The 20,403-nt window shown below is 40.4% G+C and overlaps 1 protein-coding gene across 1 annotated transcript; it reads right to left on the bottom strand.

Annotated features, from left to right (window-relative positions):
- Positions 1-211: 211 nt before the first annotated feature.
- cckbrb (cholecystokinin B receptor b) lies at positions 212-14,064 on the bottom strand (the record flags this gene model as incomplete). The annotated part of the gene is made up of 5 exons (XM_079231160.1): positions 212-753; positions 2,534-2,661; positions 4,150-4,411; positions 6,755-7,006; positions 13,902-14,064. 5 exons carry the CDS (start codon positions 14,062-14,064, stop codon positions 212-214), a joined length of 1,347 nt encoding a protein of 448 aa, XP_079087286.1.
- Positions 14,065-20,403: the final 6,339 nt, after the last annotated feature.

Here is a 20,403-nt window from a genome sequence, read left to right as displayed (position 1 = left end):
GCTATGGAGGAATTTACACTGTGAGACTGGGTTTCATTAAATTATGCCGACATAACTTTACTCACAGTCTTGGGTGGAACTATTATACTAGGACAGTTGGCTTGTTTTTCCAATCCACATTACGGTATGAGTACAGGATTGGCCTAAAGACAACGGATGTGGGGTTGCTGTCGTAACTGTCTCTTCTGGGTTGCGCCTGCATCCATCTGCCTCAGCAGGTTCCCATGGTGCTGACTGTAGTGTAACTGAACTTGGACATGGACGCTCCCGTTGCCATCGCATCCTCCTCGTTGTCCCGTAGCCCACTACGACGGCGGCGACGGCAAGGTGCAGCGCAGCACGCGAACGTGGCGAGCAGAGCTTTGCGGAAGCGGGTGTTCATGAAGCAGTAAATAATTGGGTTGACGCAGGCAGAGGTGTAGCACAACAAATGGATGAAAGCGATGGGTGTCCCCGAGAGGGCGTTTTTGGCAGAGATGTCATCGAAAGCCCGCCAGGTGTTGGCACAGTACAGCGGCATCCAGCACAGAAAGAACAGGACAACAATGACCACCAGCATGCGGATAACCCTCTTCTTGGCCTCCAGCTTGGCCTCAGATGTGTTGCTTCGTGGTCTTTCTGCCTTGATCGCCCGGCTGGATGCAGCCATGGTGGACATCTCCATCGAGTGTGGCCGCTGGGCAACATTAACGTAGCAACCATCGCCATCCTCACTGCCAATCGACACAGTGGAGGTGAGTCCATTCTTCACATCTGTGTGGGAGTGGAGAGTAAAACAAGTATCACTGTAAAACAAAGTATTGTATTCAAAAACTCTACAATACCACTGGATTAAAAATAAATTGAACAGGGAAATCATGAGCTCTCAAAATCTCAAATGACCAAATAAAAGGAAGCAGCATAGCTCTGTGATAACACAGGCACCCATTTATTAGTTTATTTTTGAGTGAATCATAGCTCTTTAAAGAGCAGCAGCTCACCTTGATGGAAAAAAGAGTGACTAGCAATTCTGTCTGAGACAAAGCAATCATCCACCAGGGGATATTGTAATTTATTGATCAAATGTAATTTAATTTAAAGTACAAAAGAGCTTCTGGTCAAGCAAATACAAACTGGTAAAGTAGTAAACCACTCCTGGATCTTTAAATCAAAGTTCTGTATCTATTATGCCAGTTTTTTTTTACCCATGCTCTTTGACTCTTCAGTTAGTATTTTTTATTTATTTTTGGGATAACCTCTTTTTCTCTGAGACCAAACAGATGGTGATGTCCAGGCCCACAGCTGCCGGCCAATTCCATCCTCTAATGGACCACCGGCAAATACACTCCATGCTTCTATCATCCGAGACGCACTCTCACATGCCCACGGAAGGTTACGCTCCACTTAACCTGCACACATTACAATGATTGTAGCGCTAATGATATCGTTGTGATTAAATCTACATCCCTCATCATTCACATAAATCAGATACATGTACATGCTAACACCAGAGTCATCAGAGGCTGGATATTGTGATGACATTGAAGAGACACAGTTTGACACAATGTGATCTCCTGCCAAGGAGCAACAGGCATGTGAAGCTTTTTACATGTCATTTAACGCCCCCCTCTCATTCCCAACTCGTCACAAACGGGTCTCAGTTTTAAACATTGTTTAGGCGACAAACCTACGGGGTGTCAGGTTTAGGAAAAGATCGCATTTGGGGCTAAAATGAGGATGTTGAGGGTAATGTAAATTAAGTTACATATGTAAGTAGTCAACAATAACCGTCACATACGGATACACAGACGCAATTTTAAACACATTGTTAAAGTGTTCGGGAAAGTTAAGAATACTTAACATATCAAATTTAGAGATTGAATTTTGATTTAAAATGCAACACAAGGAGCAATTTGGTCGAACCAGGCTGTCAGAGATGGAATATTTCCCTCTGGATTGTGCTTTTGACACTGTTTGACATTGTTTTTACAATATTTCTTTTGAGGCTTCGTTTTATAGTGCCTGTTTTTATTGCCCCGCTTTTCAGGTGCCTTTTTTTTCTGATCTAGGTCATATTAACTACGTTGTTTATTTTAATTATCAGCTCAGCAGGCTTCTGATACACATTATTGTCATCTTAGAGCGTGTGTTAGTTTGTGTGTTAGTGGCACTGCCGTTGTTATGTGTGTCTTTCATCTAAACTGTGACTGTCTGATTTGTGTCTAATTTGTTATTTGTCACGGTGCATTGAACACCCCTCTGGAGATTAATACATTTATTGAATAATCAAAAGGAATCTATTTGGTATTTGTGCGTACAGTATCTGCATGATCCACCCTTACATATTTGTAATTACTTATTTATTAAATTCTTCCTGCTCTGGTCCATCTACATCTGTTGAAAAAAATTGTGAATCAATACATGTAAATGAACTAATGTAACTTTAAATAAAGTGTCTCCCTCCAGTCCGTCTACGTATTGTATTAATTGGCTGCTGTCTTTGACCCAAATTGCACTCTGTCACAAGCTTTCCATGAAGTGTACATGACCTCACCGGTAGAGTCTTTTTTGTGGCCCATCTCAAACTGGATGCCTCTAAAAAGTTCCCTGGAGATCAGTCCATAGGCCACAATCATCACCAACCCCGGGATTGCAAACAGCACAAGCAGGAGCAAAATGTACCTAAAAGAGACATATGTGAGGGTAAAGATACCAATGTACATTAATTCAGGCATTCATGTAGCCCTAGTTTCTACATATATCATATTACCTTTACATTTGAGTCACAGAGCTAAGCATTGTTTTTCAGAATGTCATAACGCAAAATAAGAGGATATTTCCAGAATCCTAAAAGCCTTTCAAACTGTCTTAATGACCTCCCTTTTATGATAAAGAACATTTTTTAAATCATTCCCTAAGTGGCAACTCCTTCCAAATTCAAAATGACATATGTCCATAACAGCTTGTGTGAACAAAGTAACAAATATATATTTGTATTTTTGATTGTCAAACAAAACACATAAACATTTTTATATTGTTCTTACAAATTCCATTGTAAAAAATGTTTTTTTTTTACAATGTAATTTCCAGTGTCCTGGATAGAAATAAGCAAACAACAAAGGTCTTCCTCCACTGCATTATAATAAAGGCATACAATGCACCAACAATTATTTCATATTTAGTTTTTTGTTGTTTAGGTTTTTTTTCAAAGCAGTCTATCCTATGGTTAGTCTTTAGGGAATCTGGAAATACCTAATTAATAGCTGTAAATGTTGAAAAATGACCTTTTGTGTTTAAAAATAAATAAATCTGAAGAATAAAATATGTTTCTCTGTGAATTAAAATCCAACGGTAATACATTAGACAAAAACCTGGTGCACATGCACAGATTCATACACCCACAAGCAAGCCTACAGTCAGACAAAGACATACATTCAAACACACATGCATTAAAATAGACACTCAAATGTTGTTGTTGAGCCAACAAAAGAAATCCTTGAGGACAGATCACGTGTCAGAGGGAAAATAACCTTTGATGTAAACCTTAATGCGGGGCTAAGACTATCCATACGCCTTACTATCCAGCCAAATGTCCTTCCAGTGGATCAATAACAAATTATGCTGCCTCTAAGAGGTAAGAGCAATGTTTTGTTTTTGTGTAGCCACATCAACTTTGATAGTCATAGCAGCGTTTGTATACTTGATATTGTCTATTCAGCAAAATCTCACAATGTCTCACTTTGAAACCTATACAAATACACTTTCATGTGTTTTGTGTGTTTCCTCAAAGGATCTTTTTGTCCTCATCTTTTATATAATGGTAATTTACTCAAGGATACTTTTGAAATAACTTTAAATTAAATAACATTAAAATCGAGAATATGAAACATTTGAAACAATATATCTATATGAATGATTTAACCATTCAATACAAGGTGTTGGGTGCTCTCTTATCCTCATTTGTTAATACAGCACTTGCATTAGCCCTCATAAAGTAGAGGTTTGACCTGTACTTTATGGGGGCTAATGCAGGTTAACGTTTCTACCTCACGCTTTTTTTTTTCTTCACACAGTTGCATGTTAACACCGTCGTTCTAGACAGTCATAAAACTATGTTAAAGACTTGGGATGCTTAAAGGACGCACCGCCTGCGGTCACCTCAACACTCACCAGGCTTGCTCTGCTGTCGCAAGGGGCCACATGTGGCGACACTGGTGAGCGGTGGTGTTGTCGGGACGATGAAAGGACTCCAGGTGACTGATGATCGGGTAGGGGATCATGATGATGAAGGCTAGCACCCACGTAGCAGCAATCACACGATAGGCATGGGAGCGGGTCTGCCACACCCGCGACTTCAGGGGGTTACAGATGGCGCTATAGCGCTCGATCGCGATGGCAACCAGGCTAAACGTGGATATGCTCACTGATATTCCTGGAGAAAAACAAAATAGATTATTTCAAAATGGCTATCTTTTCTTTTTGATGAATGTAAAGTTATTACCGCTCCATGCTCAGAATAGGCAAGTAATAAAAAAGTAACAAAAACATGTTTGTTGCTGCACATAATTTCTGTAATCACAACCGAGAACAAAAACGTAGCGCTCTGAGTACGGAGATGGGAGGTAGCGGCGGTTATCTGAGTCGTGGTAGAAGAAATCATGTTGGCCTCGGCCACTGATGTTATCTTCCATCTCCCTTCTGGACGGGGCAAGACGGGAAATTACTCTTTATCTCTCTTTTCCATGTCCAAAATGCAGACTCTCTGTATGTGTGTGTGTGTGTGTGTGTGTGTGTGTGTGTGTGTGTGTGTGTGTGTGTGTGTGTGTGTGTGTGTGTGTGTGTGTGGTGTGTGTGTGTGTGTGTGTGTGAGGAAGAGAGTCAAGACCCAGGGGTGCAGTATGTTGTGTGGCAGCCTTAGAGCAGATCCCACTGAAGCAAAGAACAATCAGCCAACAGTCTCTCCCATGGGTTTGTCCACGTTTTCCTCAGTGCATCAAGAGGATGTCTGTCCTTCATTCTCAGGCCGTGTGCTTTATTTATTTTGTCCAACTTCTAAATTCAATTATCAGATGGCTTTTATTTCAGGGCCAATGTTATGTGTGCTATGCTATCATAATAATTTAGTTCTCTCTCTCCCTGACTTCATCGATTCTCTTATTTATCACTTACCTCCCCATGTCTGTGTTTATGTGTTCAATTTCATATTTGCTTTTATTCTTTCTCAGTGTTTCTTGAGTGTAGAATTTATAGTCTGAGCCTATGAAAAATATCTCAATACCTCTATAACTTCATTTTTAGCTGAAACCAGCAGCTCTTTCCGTCAGTCAGTCAATGAAAATTCCAAATCCAAACTCATTGTGGGAGGCATCATTGGTCTCAGCAGAGTTCCTGTCTGACTGGTGTGGAGTAGCACTACCCCTGATACCTGTGTGTGCGTGTGTGTGTGTGTGTGTGTGTGTGTGTGTGTGTGTGTGTGTGTGTGTGTGTGTGTGTGTGTGTGTGTGTGTAATTATAATGTGCAGCAACTAGGACGTTCATAGAATACAGTATTTGTTTTTGTATCGCACATCTTCCAGGCCTCACGTTGACAGCGCTTTATACAGTATGCATTTATATCAAACTGTGTGTGTGTGTGTGTGTGTGTGTGTGTGTGTGTGTGTGTGTGTGTGTGTGTGTGTGTGTGCATGAGTGCTGTGTGCACGTACGTTGACAGATAATACTGAAGCTGAGAGAAGAGGACTCATTACCTACATGTGTGTGCATTTCCCTTAATGAATTGGAGAATTGCCCCTTACTCACTTAAAATCACCAATGAACCTCCTACTTTTTCAGCAGTAAAACAATTGGCAAAATCCCACCGCCCACCATAGAGACCCTTCTCATTTTCAATTGGATGTCAGTCAAGGTAATATCGGATTATCCAGATAATCAGGCTAAAATGTTTTGTTTATCTCCATTTAGATCACACAACAAAAAAGATGAGGAGATTCAGGTCGGGTCAGGTTTTCTTTAGGCTAACTGGGATTTTTGTTTTGAAAATTGATATTGAATAAATTAATGTGAAGTACCATTTTGATTAGATTTTGAAAAACACAAGAAGATAACATTTGGTTTGTTCCCAACAATGACAAATAAACTAAAATTAGGAGTTTCTTAGAACAATTTAATGGAAGTTTATTATAGAAAATTGGTGGTTGCTGATTCACTCAAGGCTCTGCTAAAACGCCATGCTTACTTGATAGAATTGCTATATCTCAATAAGATAAGTAGGGCTGCAGCTAACAATGTTTTTACTATACATTGATCTGTTGGTTGTTTATCAGCTGATTGACTAAGCTAATCTTTAAGTCTACAAAATGCCAGAACAAATAGCTATAACTGGGATGAGTAAATAGTCAATTTATCCAACAAATAGAGCAAAACCCAATGATTTTAAAATGAATGTTTCCTTGTAGTTTGCCATATTATATACCAATATATTTACCAGTTAGCTGCCATCTGTTGTGGCTGTGTTATATGGATGTGAATATGAATGCAAATGTTTAATTCAAGAAGTAATAGTGGATTCTCATCATCCTATAAGGATTCGTATCCAAAATTGCAATTTACTGCTCACTATGAAGTACCTGTCAAAGCATACAGGTAAAAGTGAATAAGTGAACAATACCGTGATTTAGGACACAGGTATGTTATCATTATAGTGAATGTAAAGAATAATGGCAAACATACAGATATAAATTCTGTATATTTGCTTCACTACTCCCCCTTCTCTCACCCATGAGGTAGGACACTATCTTGCACATGGCGGCTCCAAAGATGAAGTCCTTGAGGATGCTGGGGATGAGGGTGAAGGGCATGCAGAAGGTGGCCATCATCAGGTCACTGACGGCGAGCGACAGCAGGAAAGTGTTGGTCACGGTGCGCATGCGCTTATTGACCGTCAGCACCACGATGATCAGCAGGTTGCCGAACACACTCAGAAAGAAGATGAGTGAGTAGAGCAGGATCCGCAGTGTGTGGTTATCATCTGGAGCAAACAAAGACAGGAGTGGAGGATATGTTAGAGGATAAACATGGTCGCCGTCCTGAACTATCAGTTCTGTTTTAACATGATGATCAATAAGCTGTCTTTATTGATCCAGACAGCCTCGACTGTTGTTTGTGCCCTGTGTGACATAAGAAGTCATCAATTATGTATTTGTCACATAAGTAATTCGTACTAATGCCTCCATAGTTATTTTAACCCAAACCACAATCTTTTCCAAGAAGTTTTGTTGCCTAAGCCTCACCAAGTTGTTTCCTGTGAAGACAGCAATGTATTTAGAAAAGATCATATGCATGTAAAAAGCGGAAACAGACATTTTATTGCTGGACTTTCTCAAAAAATTAGGAGAAACATCTTTCATCATATTCAAACAGTTGTGTGCTGATAAATTGGTCCAGCTGGGCTTAAGATATATTGAACTTGCACCATCTGTTGAAATGGGGTAGAGAATGGCACATGTTGCATCATTATGACATAAGGAAATAAGACACAATTATAAACAGATTTACATAATTGGCAGGCTTGTACCTGCTGCTCACTAGATTTCTGGCACCAGCCCGGGACAAAATGGGCCTGGTTAGCTTGTTTTGTTTTTGATAGCGGTTGATGCATGAATATTTCTACTGGCATGGCAATTCACCAATTAGCTGCAACCAGTGTTGCCAGGTTTGGTCGATAAAAAATCAAACAAAAGCCAGTACCTGTCCAATCGTCATGAAGGGTCATTCATTCAGATCCATTATCATTTTGCATGCATGTGTAGTTTTTCATACTGAGAAGTCACAGCCAAGTACTATGCTGTGTATCAAATTTGGTTACAAATATAAATATTTTCTACCTTAAAACATATTGTTAAGTACTAAATACTGTAACCTGCAGTGCAAAGCCTGTTTGCTGTGACAGGAAGTGAAGTCCATGTTGTCGGCTTTCACAGTTATCTTCACCTCACCCCATGCTTAGACACAACACGTTTTAACGGGTTACCTACTGGATCCTGGGGATTAGAAGCAGCCATGTGCACCGCATCCGTATAGGACAGAAATCACATCACAAAAAAGCCATAACTTGTTTTACACAGTTGTAGATTCATGTGAAACCAAACACACTCAAGCCTTAATCCACTGGAAAAAAAAACACCTCCAACAGTTCCTAGAAGGCACTGGTAAAACCTGCAACACATCTTAAATGAGTCTGTTCCCTGCAAAACACCAGCCAAATGTATTGATACCTCCATCTTTTCTCTTCACGTACTGCACTCCCATTTCTCTGAGTATATTTTCAAAGCACAGTGTCATCTTTCAGGCATCTCTCCTTGATCCTTACCCTTTTTTCATCTCAGGGATTTTCTGCAGTTTGCTTACTTTCCTTTATCTCTTGGTCCATTCCCTCTCCTTCAGCCTTTCAAAGAAATACAGCAACAAAGCAAAGCCAGCCAGCTCCGTAACTCGTATCTGATCAAATGTTTTGTTTAAATGCTTAATTGAAGAATACACAAGCTTCTCAGCTTGTGTATTCGTTATTGATTAATGCTTTCTACCTGATAAGGTTATTCTTATAGAACTACAGCCATTACACCTCACTGACTCACCATCATAAATGGTGTTAAAAGCACAAAACATAATACCCATATTTCCCCTGGCCTGTCACCTAATTACAGTTATCCTGAACCTGACTCATTGATTTTCAATAATCCACCTGGAATGCAAATGTATTAATTGTGCACAGCTTGTCTATACTGTAATGTGTGTGCTTATCAAAAAGCACCATTACATTCAGATAGACATGTGAACATCTAAGCTCTGTAGCACAAGAGCTGGCATGATACTAAAGTGGGCCTTCAAAAACAGAAGTTGGCCTCATACTGTATATGAAAGTAGGAGGATGGCATGTAATCAATGTAATGGTTTTTCCTCCATCCAGCCGCTCTGAAATGTGTGTGTTTAATTTACAGGCTCGGCAATGGAGTCAGGATCAGCTTGGTCAGCAAAAGTCAGTCTCTCCCTCTCATGTCTCTCTCAGAAACACACATTTCCCATCTAATGACCTGAGGCATCACCATCTGTCTCATGCACTACTATATGGGGGAAAAAAGAAAAGCAGGAACCTCTAATATGGTGGATAGTGGGTGAATGCTGACAGAACATCATGGTTTCTGAACCACAGCAGGCTTGTAAAAGGCAGCAAAGTGTTTCATTGTATGCTTTTTGTGAACATACATCTGCATGAGCATAATGAAAATGTGCAAACAGATGATTGGATAGAAAGACAAACCAACACTCCTTTATTACTCTCTCTCTCTCTCTCTCTCTCTCTCTCTCTTTCCTAATGAAATATGTTACACTGGCCTCTGTCTAATTGAAGCCAATTAGCTATCCTGTGTGCTCACTGGCTGTGCGGAAACACTGATAACTCCCTCAGCACATTGACCATTTCCTTCAGGCCAGCATTTCCAAAAGTGCTCACAGAGCGGAAGGATTTATGTTAATCACCTCGCCTCACCAACCTGCGTTCAAATTAATATTTAGCTATATAAAGTCAAGCACTCTTATGATGTAGTTTTTGGTTCTACAGCCACACTTGACAGATTCCTACTGCTGCATTAAACTACAAACTGCTTAAAAGCCGTTTCACACCAAGCACACACCAAGACATTGTTGCCTCAGAGCTGTCTTTATCAACCGATGTCAATTAAATATGACGTGCGACACATCTGCATCAACTGTCCATTGTTTTGTTATAATGATGTATTATATGATCTATGTCAGATGTGCAGAATGGTTACTTAATTTACACAACTTAATGTTATCTAACACGCAAACACACACACACACACACACACACACACACACACACACACACATATATATAGCCTTTAAGCAGAAATAATACAGCCTTTAAGTACTAATAATTAAAAAAATATAATAAAAAATGCATTATGATGCTTTAGCTTCATGCTTTTGTCTCACTAATCACATTCTCATCTTTTCTATATGCACCAACCAGCAGTATACAGCTAAAAATCTCTCAAGTCGCACTATCTCCTCACAGCAGCCAGACACATTTAGTGATTTGCATAGTGGACATTTCCTTCAGGTTAAGTGTTTTTACTCCTGGCTCCGGATCTCCTATATGCGCTGGTCTGCACACCTGTGCTGATGTGGGTGTATATTGCATATTCCAGCAGTTTTTAGTGTTTCACCACCTGTGACAGACACCTGACAGACCAATCCTTGTTATAGAGAGCTATTAGAGATGCACAGACAGTCACTGAAGGCTTAACACTGAAGCTATACTACGACAACTTTACGGGAACAATCAAGACATTACAGAAACCAACACTGTCTATTTTGCAATGTTTAGTTTGCACTATGCTCCACCAATTATTTGAAGAACTATTTTCAGTCTAAAGAGCCAAATGACAGAAGGGAAGCCTGCAGCGCTCGAGGTGTCGGGAGCTGGTTTCATGAGTGTGTGAGTGCAGTGCCCATCAACCGTGTCTGACCACCGGCTCTGGCACACAGTCTGCTGTCTGCTCACAGACTAGCGGCACTGTGAGCACTCTTTTTTTGTTGCAACGTCTAGAGGTTTCCTCCTTGCAATTGGAAGAAACAATCATGATATGTCGGAGAATACTGCTTTTCTGTGATATATCTTATTATCGAGTGCTTTACCTCTTTACATGCACATCTCGGTAATGTATATTTGTTGGATCACATGCACAGCATGCCGCTATATTGGACACCCGTATGCATGTTACACTCTTTAATTCCCCTGCGCAAATGCAAACTCCATTAAAGCTTTTCCACCTCTTGTGTAACCTCAATTTGAACGCATCAACGCTGTTAATTTATCATTTATTTAAGTATTGGATGTGAAAGGCTGGTGAACAGATTTCCTGCCAGCATTAACAATCAAATATATCAAGTTGAAAGTTGACTGCAGAGTCTATTGTTACATATGCAGTGAAATAGTAAATTAATTATTCATGTGGGTTTGTATTCCGTCCATGAATATTTATGGTTTCATAGGTTTCTCTTATTCAGTTTGTCAGACATTATATTCTGTATAATACACATGCAGCGTGCAACACTTTCTATTCCAGTTGGCCTTTGTGTCAATACATCAGGGACATGGCGGCTCTGCTCTTGTAAAACCAAGGTATTGGTAAATGTCACAGCTAGTAGCTAATCCAGCAGAGTAAATGTCATCTAACCATCTTCACTAACCAACTACAGCCCGGAACAGCTGATGGCGGCACCGAACAAAAACCACTTACTGTTGACTGACAGACTACAACACACGAGCCGCAGAGCCCCTGGTCACTGCGGTCGCGCTACAAAACAACATGCTGGTTGCTCGGCACGGAGCGCAGACGTGTATTAAACACCTCGGTTCTCAACGGGCAATGAGATGAGACGGGGTGAGCGATGGAGAGCGAGAAATAAGCACAGGCGAGAAGTGGTAAGAGTGAAGAGGGAAATTAATACTTATTTGGTCCAAATTGCTTTTTTGATGGATACACTGCTTTGTGTTCAGGAATTGAAAATGGTTGTTTATCCCAGTGACTGATGACCCCCCTGCTTCAGTCATCATCAGCTCCAAAGTAATGACCTCCTGATGTTGTAAAATGAATTACACTGCAATCAGCCAGCCCCCTTTATGAATTATTATTGACTAAAATATTGACTAAAATATTAATTCACCTGTGCATTGTGACAGGCTTGTTTTAAAAAAAACTATTCATTGTATCAAATCTGCAGCAAGGGTGTCAAACCATGTGCCATGAAGCACTTAGGGAATCTCCAGCTTCTTGTTCCAGATCAAAAATGACTCCTGACATGCATCACGTCAGAAAACATTTTTGAAAGGTGAGATTGAGCGACAGGTTTCCTCCCAGCAAGGATTTTCCTCACTTTGAGATGTGTTTGCGGCCATGGGGTGGCTGTATCAGGGGTGGATGCCAGTAACCATGGTGAAAATCTCACAAAGCAGTGACGTATTCAAACCCATGAGGTGCATTTTGCACAATGACTTATTTCTCAACAGTGATTCGAAACGTTTTTTGGAGGGCACAGCTAGATGATGGCGTCAGATCAGAAAATGCTCCCAAGCATCATTGTAAAGACCAGTTACAAACTCCGTAGAAAGGAGAAGAATAAATGATCTTTGGGGAAATTATTCTCTGCATTTAACCTGCCCTGAACATAGACCATTCGGATACGAGCACCATAGGCCTGTTCTGTTTGATTTGGAGGTAGTTTGCTTCACATAACTCGTCGCCCTGCAGACCAGGAATATGTGCCATGGACCACTTAAAGTGTTCCTATATATACTGCAGTTTTTCATTCTTACCAAAAGATAGTTCACAAATATGTTTTCCTGATACAATCTTTCTATAATTAGTGAACCATGGCACACGCGGTGACATACCTGGTTTGCAGGTCTGATGACACTCAATCTGCCCCATAAACACAGAGGGTCAGAGTAATTGACAGAGAGGGGAGATGGGAGGAGATGACCGAACATGGTGGAGCAGTAATCAAACTCTAGGGTGACAGGGTGATTAATGATGGGGACAGCAGCAGTACAGGGCCAGACATCCCCATTCTTCCTCTAGGCGGCAGGTGTGTGGTCTTGTTGGAACGTGTAATAGAGAGACTCAAGGCAGCAAAAAGCCAAACTGAAGAGAAGTTTTCTGTGTGGGTGAAATAATATAGTAGTGAAAGTTGATTAAGCTCCCAACTTAACCGCGCTGCTGCCCCAGACATGGCGGTCTTGAGCTGTACTTGTCACAGGTGTTCTCAGTTTATCATTCCCATTGTACTGATTTAGCTCACTATAATGGGTCACACTCAGGGGGGAGGGCGAGAAATGACTCATCCCTGGCAGGTGGGGAAGATGTGACGTGAGCATGGGAATGGAGGGAAATAATTCAGCGAGGAAACGTATCTCACGTTGAGCTGTCAACACTCAGTGACACCCGCATAACGAAGATGCAGTCTACTACTACTACTACATACTAAGATCAGTCTACTACACACGGTAGCCCACGCACACACATCATCAACGGACATAAACGTTGAGAAACAACTGTTAAGCAAGTGAAAAAAAGCAAGTGTTTTTTGATGGAGACAGACTGAGAGGAAATTGAGAGTCATGACTCACTTGCTTTCTTATTCACAAGCTCAAATCGAGTAAGTTTTACCAATATAGTTCGAAACATTTGCCTCAGAGAGTTTTAAAATATGTACAACACATGACACGCAGAAACATCTTCATACCGTCAGTTTGAATAACATGCTTGGAAATGTTAATGTTATATGCAAAATAGAAACATTAGAGATGAAAAACAGCAGCACGACCACGAGGCACAGTCCAGATAGGGAAGCCATGCGACATTTTTATGAATAAATCCCTGTAGCAGGATTTGATTCCATGTGACTCTCTCTCTCTCACACTGCTCTCTGATTTCTATCTCACTGTAAACACCTGAGCGTTCACCCTGGGGACAAATGAAGGCTCACCTTGTCTTATATCTTATTATTTCCATCAATGTTCCCTCAAAGTAAAGACAAATAGCACCCAGCAATTCAGCTTTACTTTGGAAAATATGTGTCTGGCACATCAGAATATCATGCCCCAGTAAATTGAGATTGAATGACGACTAACTAAAATCATAAATGAACCATTTCTATATAAAGTTTAGATAACCATGAGCCACACAAATTCTTATTTTTTCTGTAATTATTTGTGTGTAGGAAAAATGGTGAAGTCAGGTCAATTAAGCACCTTGAAGACAGTTCAATACAAAATGTGGTCTCAGATGCACTGAATGAACCTCCGGGTGATCATGTCGATACTCTTTGATTCCGCTCACCTTTGTGCCTCACAAGCTGAGGCAGGAGGAGAGTGGACACGTTGCCGCAGGTGATGTTCAATGTTTCCAAGCTCCCGTTCGCAGCTCCGCTCTGCAGCGCAACAGTCTGCGCTCCGAGGCACTCGGGAGACGTAAATGTCTCATTTCGCACATAAGAATCCATGTTTTGACTAAATTGTGTCTCCAAGTTTACACAAAGTTGGATTCAGATCGTTTGTACAATTTCGTGTGAGCCTTTCAAGTCAACTAATCTATAGTCCTTCACACTGAGGCAAGTTGTCGCTTTACAAACTCTAAAAAACTGCAATTTACTTCTTTATTTATCCGCCATTCCTTTCCTGCATCTTACGCGCGTTAATCAAGGGCCGGAGCGCGAGAGGAGAGAAGGTTGCGCGCTCTGCTGCGCCTTTGCCAAGTGAGCCGCGTGGAGGGAGCGAGTGGAGTGGGAGACTGTCATATAGTGTGTGTGAGTGTGAGTGTGTGTGAGTGTGAGTGTGTGTGTGTGTGTGTGTGTGTGTGCGTGTGCGTGTGTGTGCGTGTGTGTGTGTACAAAAAACGGTACATTGGTCAGTTTGTGGACCCTCGTCATCAATGTGACCACATTCAATTAGTCATTTCAAATTATTATCAAATTATTATACCACATATGGCAGAGATTTAAAACATGTTCTTAAGATGAAAAAAGCTTAATTAAATCAATAAAATGAAAAGAAAATGTATTTTATATTAGCTCGTATACTAGTTGACCTGTGTGGATATGGTAATTATTGATTACAATGTTATTAAATCATCCAGCATTCATTAATTTCTATGTACATAAGCCTAACAGCAATGAAGGAAAACCTCACCACTACTGCCATATTCCATCCTCAGCTCTCATATTGGCATGACAGACCTTACACGCTTTTGCATAATTTATCTCTGCAATTTTAAAAAGAATAATAATTAAAAAATATATATATTTTCTAAAACTGCGGGGCAATTTAAATTAATGAGATTGGGGAGAATTCAGACATAAGAAAGGATGTGTGTAATGAAAAAAAAAAAGACAGACATGTCCAGACCAGAAATGTTGCATGCCGGTTAGGTTAGCCTCTTAGTTGCCCATATGTAGGTGTGAATAGTTGTCTGTCTCTCTGTCAGCCTGTGGTTGTTTTACATGCACACTGCCGCCCCCATGTGGCGTGTGAGTGCACTTACTGTCTTTTTGGTGAGTGATCGACATGCTCTGTGTTAATGAAAAATGTTCTGCAGAATATACACACGTTACATTCTTGTCTCTGTCTTTTGAAAGAGCATAAACGTACCATGGAATCATTGTCCTCTTAAGTTACAGTCTGATAAGGTGGTCTTCCTCCTTATATCTTGGAGGACCAAGATATCCAATTAACCCATCCTCAGAAACGTCCGATCCTTGCTCTGTTTTTTTTTTTTTTACCATATGTTGTATACATTACATACTATTTTAGTGTTAAAGAAGTTCAATGAGTTGACTATGAACAACAATAATAATTATCATATTTTGGTTGACTTTCATTCATTCATTAACGGAATTTTGTGGCATGAGGTTGTCACTGTGCTTCATGTTTTGGGAATGAGCAAAAAACACCATTCCGCTCAGAAATGATCTGATGAGTGTAAATTATTCACCTTTCATCGAGGTTTAAAGATAATGTGTTTTAGTCCAGCTGCACCATTGTGCTGCATTCAGCTGGAGATGAGCGTGTGCTGTCTCTTCGTGGCACCTGTACATTTGGGAGGTTGAATTGTTGCTGCTTTCTGATGCATGTTATTGCTGTGGAGAGCGGGGACCCGCTGCTTGTCCTGGGAGTCATTCTCATATGACTCCCAGAGAAAAAAAGAAGGTCATTATTTGAAGCGGCCCACCTCTAATCTTTCTCCTGGTCTAATTAGCTGACTGGCAGGTCATGTGCAGGGCTACTTACCCCAGATAAACAAGCCATGTGAGGATGCCAATCAGGATGAAGAGAGCGACTAGTGCTCCCAGTTGAGTGCTGTAATCACAAACTGGCATAGTGTGTTGATTACTGAGGCTCCACTGCTGATGAAGACAGGTTGAAGGTAATCACTTCAGGGGTGGCACTTTACAGCTCATGTCTGTATCCTCTGGTGATATATGTGCATACTTTACTGTCGTTACTGTAAACACCACTAGGATTGAGTTTCAGATCAAATAAACATCTGCAGCACTGGAGGATTCAGTAATCCCGGCAGTAGGTGTCATGGAAATACATGAAACTCTCCCTCCCCCCCGGCAAACACAAGGTGATGACTGAGGGTAATGGATAGTGAATGCATCAGTGCTAAGCCGAGCTGAAGACAATTTCTGTCTCCTTCCACTCACTTCATCTCTCCTGGTTGTGGCTCCTGGACCCAAGAGATCGATTGTTTAAACAGCTCCAAGCCGGTAGTGCATGCGTGATTACGGGGTTGGAGGTGTGTGTGTGTGTGTTATCATGGGGTCTGGAGGACACACTCACTTGTGTGTGAGTGTCTCTATTTACCAGTGTGGAGACAGACGCCTTCAATCCTGCACAGATTCTGCCATTTGTTGCTCAATTTGTGGCAGACAGTTTTGCGCCATATCATATTTTTCACCTGACTGTTTTTTGTGAAAACAAACACTGAACTAGAGGTAGACAATAATGCATTTTGCTCTTTGCTTTAAGCGTAAGAATGATGAAATACAAATTTATTATCACCCGTATCTGAAGCTCTCCTCGTTCGGCCTTACGGAGCTTCATTGTCTGGCTGTTAGGCCCACACACAACTTTACTGTTCTGGTTCACCTTCGCCGCTCTCATAGTGCATAGTGTATAGATGCAGCAGGCAGCTGCTTTGAGCAAAGAAGCTCTAAAAACCCACTGAACACAACCTGCTCAGGACCAAAACATAGACAGAACCAGTTTGCGATAAGATAGAAAAAATAGCAGAATATTTAACAGGTAAAGAGTCGAAGAAGTGTGGAAAGGCAAAACAAGTTTGGCTAAAAACAGGACTACAAATGAATGATGATGCTGGTCATTGTCTGCTAACGGTTTGCTAACAAGTTCCCCATACCAACCTAACAGGTGATGAAATGTCAAACTTTTGTTCACAGCTTGTTTCCGCTGCCCCCAAGTGATCAAGGCAATCAGGATTGTAACTCTGAAGGTGGACTGCTGTTTTGTTTATATCACCAATTGTCAAAGCACTGCACAGCATGGGCATGGGGCGACTTGATCCAGTCTGCACACTGTAGAGGATGGTAATGGATGTCTGGCGATCTTTCTACCAAAAGGTAATGTATATCTGTCGATACGCATTACCGTTGGTGGCGGTAATTCGCTGTGAAAGATGGCAGTGTGCCAAAAAGAGAAGGATAACATCATAGTGCAACTAATGCAGGTTTTAAAGCTAAAGACTAAAAGGCTTTGCTTTATGGGAAAGGACATTTTTGTTTGCTCTCAGAGATAATCAGAATATAAATTTATGAGAAATGAAAATAATAATAATAATAATAATGCATTTTATTTGGAGGCGCCTTTCAAGGCACCCAAGGTCGCCTTACAATTACAATAAAATAATACAGGGTAAAAGATAAGCATAAAAGATATAAACAACAGTAAAACAGAGCATCAACATAAAAACAAGTGAAGTGCACAGGGACCAGTTATAATGTGTATGCCAGTTTGAACAGGTGAGTTTTGAGTTGAGACTTGAATAATGTGATGGAGTCTGATTGTCTTATGTGTGGGGGGAGGGAGTTCCTGAGCCTGGATGCTGAGCAGCTGAAGGCTCGGGCACCCATGGTACTGAGGCGTGGCGTGGGAATGGTTAGCAGTCCAGAAGAGGATGAGCAGAGAGTGCGCGAGGGAGTGTATTCCTGAAGACGCACAATAACACACCCACTGAACACCCCAAAATGCATGCATCATCTCACAAATATGTGTTGCATTTGTGCATGCAAAGTAAATAAATTCCACTTCTCCAACAAAATAATATATTTTTCCATTGCTAGAAAATGCCCATAAATAATCTTTATGACAACATGGCAGAAATGCAAGCCAGAGCCTCACTCCGTCTTCTGGGATCTTAAATGGTTCTGAGTCTCTTCTCAGTCCACAGCGGCTCCATCTTTATTTTCACAATGTCAACTAAAGATTCAGAAAGGGAATGAGAAGAACTGTTGACAACTGAGTGGACCAAAAAGGGTTGTTATCATTGTGTAAATAAATCAATTGCTTTATCTTAACTTAGATTTACATTCTCTATCAAGGCCTAGATAAAGATAGAGGGCTGGATTATAGCAGAACCCTCTTGATTGGATTCCGAGTAAAATATGTATTTAAAGATCAATGGTAAAAAACTATTCTTGCACAGTCATGACTTCACTTTTATAGTTTGCAGATTTGTTTTGCTTGGCTTTGGTCACCTTTGTCCCATCCCAAGGATAGCAGTATCGTAATAAGCCTTGTATAACTAAAGGACTCTCCCATAGTTACAGACCACAGCAATCATAAAACTTCAGAAACTACACCCTGAACTTTGTGAATGTTGTGGGTGTCTTTCTGAAAATAAATGTCCCTTTAGTCCCTTCCAGTATTGGGCTGATCAAATAGGCTTTTATTCGTACTGGTGTATCGTATTGACATTAGGCAGTAGGTCAAACATTAACCTGTAATGATATTATGGTGCAAATCTTGGAGCTGCTTCCTAGAAAGACATTATATGGCTAATCTACCAAACTCCCTGAAGCTTAATGAAGTGTATCAAGGTTTTTACACCAGTTGATTGTCACTGTCTTAAGTTACATGTTTAAGAAGAAACAAAGTCCTTCAGAACAAAGTCAAAACAATACATATCTAATGAAGTGAATTGAAACATACAGTATAACACAATTTAATACAACCGAAACACAAACTACCGCCTCTTAAGTGACCATACAACTGAACCATTACCTCCCATAAATAGTTTAGCTAAACCTGTACCCTATAACTTTCATGAAGGTAGAGTTTTAGCACGACTCTTGAATTTGTCTCAGATTTAGCTAGGTGTACCTAATAAATTGGCGTATAGGTGTCAAGATACAACATATAGAAGGAACTGAAAGAGTTATCCAAGGTACATGAGTGTACAAAGAAAACAGATCCTGAGACAGAGATAGATGATATTTTAGCCCTTTAAAAACAGGGTGTGCGAAAATCCCCCTGCCGCTATTATCAGACAAAAAACAACAACATATTATCTCCGGAACCACATCGTTGTTTAACTTCATTTAAATTGCTACAATACCGCAACCCGTGTGAGAAGATACATGTGGCGTGAAACATAATTAAAGTAACCGTTAAGTTTTAAGTATTTACGTAAACTACATTTTTGAACCAAAGACACAGTTTTTTGACTGAAACTCCTTTGAACACCAACATGCTGTGTTCTACTATGATTTGTGTTGCAGATTACGATTCTTTAGGTCCTAATCTTTCAAAAAAGCTGTCTTATTAGTATGTGGGCTGTTGTTAGGGCACCATAATACAGTTTGAAAAACTCGGTGACCGCTCAAGGAGGTATTTTTGGGAAATCTTGCTCATATCATGCTGGATGTTCATTGTTTTGATCAAAATATCTTTTAAAAGTTGTTTTTTTTTGCAGATATACATTTTTTTCCCAAGACTTTGCTGAACAAATACATACAATAAACACAAGTATTGGAATTAATTTGGGGTTCCTACTGCGACTCAAACACAGGAGAAAAGAAAAAAAAGTCTGGAACCAAAACTTTCTTTATAAACCATATTTCCATTTTTTCTAAAAGTACGTTTCACTGTTAGATTTTGCGCTAATAAAATATATTGTTTTAGGTTATAGCTTAGAGTAATGCAATACTGCCAAGATATGCAGTATATTTAAATATTTTAATTTTTGTTTCACAAATAATGGAAGATCAATCCAAATGGATACCCATGATGCATTTCCCTTAATGTAGTGCTGACTGTAATGTATACATATACCATAATGATTCCTAGCATTGCTTATTGCCATCGGCGTGGTGAACCTTTGACCCTAAACTAGATGACTGCTTCGTGGTTCCATCTTCCTTTGTGAGCACAGCTTGCACAGGGCCATCGCCTCCTGAGACATTCCTGACACGAGACACTGTTAAATAACTCACCCTTTAGGCTTACCTTTGGCACGTCAAAGTCCCTGCAGAGAGAGAGAGAGAGAAAGAGAGAGCGAGAGGGGGAGGACAGGTTCAAGACACGTTAGATAACAGCCAAGCAGGGACAGGTGAGCTCCTCCTTAGGACTGGGACACCGAGCAGAGACGAGCTGGTGAGCTTCATTTGAAAACACTCTACCACAATGTTTACCTGGAATTTATTATTAATATTATCATTATTTAACACATAGCGCAGAATGTATTTAAAGGCCAATTCCAGATCTTAATCGAAATCTGAAGAGTTATGACATTAGGAAAAGGAAAACAAAAAAAATATTGTAAA

The sequence above is a fragment of the Taurulus bubalis genome, assembly GCF_910589615.1.
Source record: "Taurulus bubalis genome assembly, chromosome: 15".
NCBI classification, from domain to species: domain Eukaryota; kingdom Metazoa; phylum Chordata; class Actinopteri; order Perciformes; family Cottidae; genus Taurulus; species Taurulus bubalis.
This window is presented reverse-complemented; position numbering and strand designations above follow the sequence as displayed.